General features: G+C 50.1%; 1 protein-coding gene across 1 annotated transcript; it reads left to right on the top strand.

Annotated features, from left to right (window-relative positions):
- The first annotated feature begins 1,320 nt into the window (after positions 1-1,320).
- Positions 1,321-2,535, top strand: LOC141981900 (uncharacterized). Its single transcript, XM_074943526.1, has 2 exons — positions 1,321-1,729; positions 2,318-2,535. The coding sequence occupies exons 1-2, from the start codon at positions 1,321-1,323 to the stop codon at positions 2,533-2,535; spliced, it is 627 nt and encodes a 208-aa protein (XP_074799627.1).
- Positions 2,536-4,234: the final 1,699 nt, after the last annotated feature.

Raw genomic sequence — 4,234 nt, 5'->3', positions numbered from 1 at the left:
GGTAGGCAGAATAAAGTTACCCAAGCTCAAATTTTGCCTGGACAGAACTCACAACTCTAACAAAAGGTACCACAGCATCTTTAAAGCATACACAGGCCCTCCAATTTTACATTTCTCCCTAAAAACACTCTTCTCCAGCATCGCACTATGCTGGGATGTTCACAGCAGGTACTCTTCCTTCTGAATCAGTGCAGAACTAAGCCACAAGCACAGCTTCCTACAGCAAACGGATATTGCTTCAATATCTAGCTTCCAAATATAGACCCAGCCTGACCCAGTGCTGCCTCTACTCCTCTTAGTCACGGCTCATTTACTAAATGTGTTTAGAATCAGTGTCTTCCATGGGTTAATTGTAGCTGGAATAGAGCCAGCACTAAGACATCTGTCTTCACAAACCATCTACAGATAGCACAATAATACCTATTTCCAAAGGCATTTGGGCCTCACTCTTAGAACTGAAAATAAGATGTGTACAAATGCAGCCTTACATATTTAAAGTAATGAGTCCCCCACATTAAAGAGGCTGCCAAGGACAAGAAAGGGCTTATCCTGTATTTCTAATGAGAGTTGGCAGGCAGGGCTATTCACCAGCTACCTGAGTTATCAGCCTGAAGCGCAACACATCTCTAAGGAGACAGTTTACTGTACTCAGGAGGAACAAAAACTGTTTGCATGTTGCATGGCTCCCTTCTAGGCTGCAGGCAGGGCCACACAAAGTCTATGGAGGCCCCCCCCCCCCGCAAAAAAAATTATCGCTGAAGGGAGGCCAAGCAAGGGGTGTGTGTTAGCCCTGGTCTACACTAGGACTTTAGGTCGAATTTAGCAGCATTAAATCGATGTAAATCTGCACCCGTCCACACGATGAAGCCCTTTATTTCGACTTAAAGGGCTCTTAAAATCGATTTCCTTACTCCACCCCTGACAAGTGGATTAGCGCTTAAATCGGCCTTGCCGGGTCGAATTTGGGGTACTGTGGACACAATTCGACGGTATTGGCCTCCGGGAGCTATCCCAGAGTGCTCCATTTTGACCGCTCTGGACAGCACTCTCAACTCAGATGCACTGGCCAGGTAGACAGGAAAAGAACCGCGAACTTTTGAATCTCATTTCCTGTTTGGCCAGCGTGGCAAGCTGCAGGTGACCATGCAGAGCTCATCAGCAGAGGTGACCATGATGGAGTCTCAGAATCGCAAAAGAGCTCCAGCATGGACTGAACGGGAGGTACGGGATCTGATCTCTGTATGGGGAGAGGAATCTGTGCTATCCGAACTCCGTTCCAGTTTTCGAAATGCCAAAACCTTTGTCAAAATCTCCCAGGGCATGAAGGACAGAGGCCATAACAGGGACCCGAAGCAGTGCCGTGTGAAACTGAAGGAGCTGAGGCAAGCCTACCAGAAAACCAGAGAGGCGAACGGCCGCTCCGGGTCAGAGCCCCAAACATGCCGCTTCTATGATGAGCTGCATGCCATTTTAGGGGGTTCAGCCACCACTACCCCAGCCGTGTTGTTTGACTCCTTCAATGGAGATGGAGGCAATACGGAAGCAGGTTTTGGGGACGAAGAAGAAGATGATGATGATGACGAGGTTGTAGATAGCTCACAGCAAGCAAGCGGAGAAACCGGTTTTCCCGACAGCCAGGAACTGTTTCTCACCCTGGACCTGGAGCCAGTACCCCCTGAACCCACCCAAGGCTGCCTCCTGGACCCAGCAGGCGGAGAAGGGACCTCCGGTGAGTGTACCTTTTAAAATACTATACATGGTTTAAAAGCAAGCATGTGAAAGGATTACTTTGCCCTGGCATTCGCGGCTCTCCTGGATATACTCCCAAAGCCTTTGCAAAAGGTTTCTGGGGAGGGCAGACTTATTGCGTCCTTCATGGTAGGACACTTTACCACTCCAGGCCAGTAACACGTACTCGGGAATCATTGTACAACAAAGCATTGCAGTGTATGTTTGCTGGCGTTCAAGCAACATCCGTTCTTTATCTCTCTGTGTTATCCTCAGGCGAGTGAGATATAATCCATGGTCACCTGGTTGAAATAGGGTGCTTTTCTTCAGGGGACACTCAGAGGAGCCCATTCCTGCTGGGCTGTTTGCCTGCGGCTGAACAGAAATGTTCCCCGCTGTTAGCCACAGGGAGGGGGAAGGGTTGAGGGGGTAGCCACGCGGTGGGGGGAGGCAAAATGCGACCTTATACCGAAAGCACATGTGCTATGTATGTAATGTTAACAGCAAGGTTTACCCTGAAAGAGTGTAGCCAGTGTTTTATAAAATGTGTCTTTTTAAATACCGCTGTCCCTTTTTTTTTCTCCACCAGCTGCATGTGTTTCAATGATCACAGGATCTTCTCCTTCCCAGAGGCTAGTGAAGATTAGAAAGAAAAAAAAACGCACTCGAGATGAAATGTTCTCCGAGCTCATGCTGTCCTCCCACACTGACAGAACACAGACGAATGCGTGGAGGCAAATAATGTCAGACTGCAGGAAAGCACAAAATGACCAGGAGGAGAGGTGGCAGGCTGAAGAGAGTAAGTAGCGGGCTGAAGAGAGGGCTGAAGCTCGAATGTGGCGGCAGCGTGATGAGAGGAGGCAGGATTCAATGCTGAGGCTGCTGGAGGACCAAACCAGTATGCTCCAGTGTATGGTTGAGCTGCAGCAAAGGCAGCTGGAGCACAGACTGCCACTACAGCCCCTGTGTAACCAACCGCCCTCCTCCCCAAGTTCCATAGCCTCCACACCCAGACGCCCAAGAACGCGGTGGGGGGGCCTCCGGCCAACCAGCCACTCCGCCACAGAGGATTGCCCCAAAAAAGAAGGCTGTCATTCAATAAATTTTAAAGTTGTAAACTTTTAAAGTGCTGTGTGGCATTTTCCTTCCCTCCTCCACCACCCCTCCTGGGCTACCTTGGTAGTCATCCCCCTATTTGTGTGATGAATGAATAAAGAATGCATGAATGTGAAGCAACAATGACTTTATTGCCTCTGCAAGCGATGATCGAAGGGAGGAGGAGAGGGTGGTTAGCTTACAGGGAAGTAGAGTGAACCAAGGGGCGGGGGGTTTCATCAAGGAGAAACAAACAGAACTTTCACACCGTAGCCTGGCCAGTCATGAAACTGGTTTTCAAAGCCTCTCTGATGCGTACCACGCCCTCCTGTGCTCTTCTAACCGCCCTGGTGTCTGGCTGCGCATAACCAGCAGCCAGGCGATTTGCCTCAACCTCCCACCCCGCCATAAACGTCTCCCCCTTACTCTCACAGATATTGTGGAGCACACAGCAAGCAGTAATAACAGTGGGAATATTGGTTTCGCTGAGGTCTAAGCGAGTCAGTAAACTGCGCCAGCGCGCCTTTAAACGTCCAAATGCACATTCTACCACCATTCTGCACTTGCTCAGCCTGTAGTTGAACAGCTCCTGACTACTGTCCAGGCTGCCTGTGTACGGCTTCATGAGCCATGGCATTAAGGGGTAGGCTGGGTCCCCAAGGATACATATAGGCATTTCAACATCACCAACAGTTATTTTCTGGTCTGGGAATAAAGGCCCTTCTTGAAGCTTTTGAAACAGACCAGAGTTCCTGAAGATGCGAGCGTCATGTACCTTTCCCGGCCATCCCACGTTGATGTTGGTGAAACGTCCCTTGTGATCCACCAGAGCTTGCAGCACTATTGAAAAGTACCCCTTGCGGTTTATGTACTCGCCGGCTTAGTGCTCCGGTGCCAAGATAGGGATATGGGTTCCGTCTATGGGCCCACCACAGTTAGGGAATCCCATTGCAGCAAAGCCATCCACTATGACCTGCACATTTCCCAGGGTCACTACCCTTGATATCAGCAGATCTTTGATTGCGTGGGCTACTTGCATCACAGCAGCCCCAACAGTAGATTTGCCCACTCCAAATTGATTCCCAACTGACCGGTAGCTGTCTGGCGTTGCAAGCTTCCACAGGGCTATCGCCACTCGCTTCTCAACTGTGAGGGCTGCTCTCATCTTGGTATTCATGCGCTTCAGGGCAGGGGAAAGCAAGTCACAAAGTTCCATGAAAGTGCCCTTACGCATGCGAAAGTTTCGCAGCCACTGGGAATCGTCCCAGACCTGCAACACTATGCGGTCCCACCAGTCTGTGCTTGTTTCCCGAGCCCAGAATCGGCGTTCCACAGCATGAACCTGCCCCATTAGCACCATGATGCATGCATTGGCAGGGCCCATGCTTTCAGAGAAATCTGTGTCCATGTC

This window comes from Natator depressus, chromosome 2 (genome assembly GCF_965152275.1).
Source record: "Natator depressus isolate rNatDep1 chromosome 2, rNatDep2.hap1, whole genome shotgun sequence".
Taxonomy (NCBI): Eukaryota; Metazoa; Chordata; order Testudines; family Cheloniidae; genus Natator; species Natator depressus.
The sequence above is the reverse complement of the archived record's forward strand: the minus strand, read 5'-3'. Positions and strand labels throughout refer to the sequence as shown.

What these genes read in the sequence shown, in the direction of transcription:
- LOC141981900 (XM_074943526.1), top strand. Translation starts at nt 1,321, where the DNA reads ATGAAGGACAGAGGCCATAACAGGGACCCGAAGCAGTGCCGTGTGAAA. An exon ending in AGGCGGAGAAGGGACCTCCG is followed by an intron (nt 1,730 to 2,317) that starts GTGAGTGTACCT and finishes TTTCTCCACCAG; the next exon opens with CTGCATGTGTTTCAATGATC.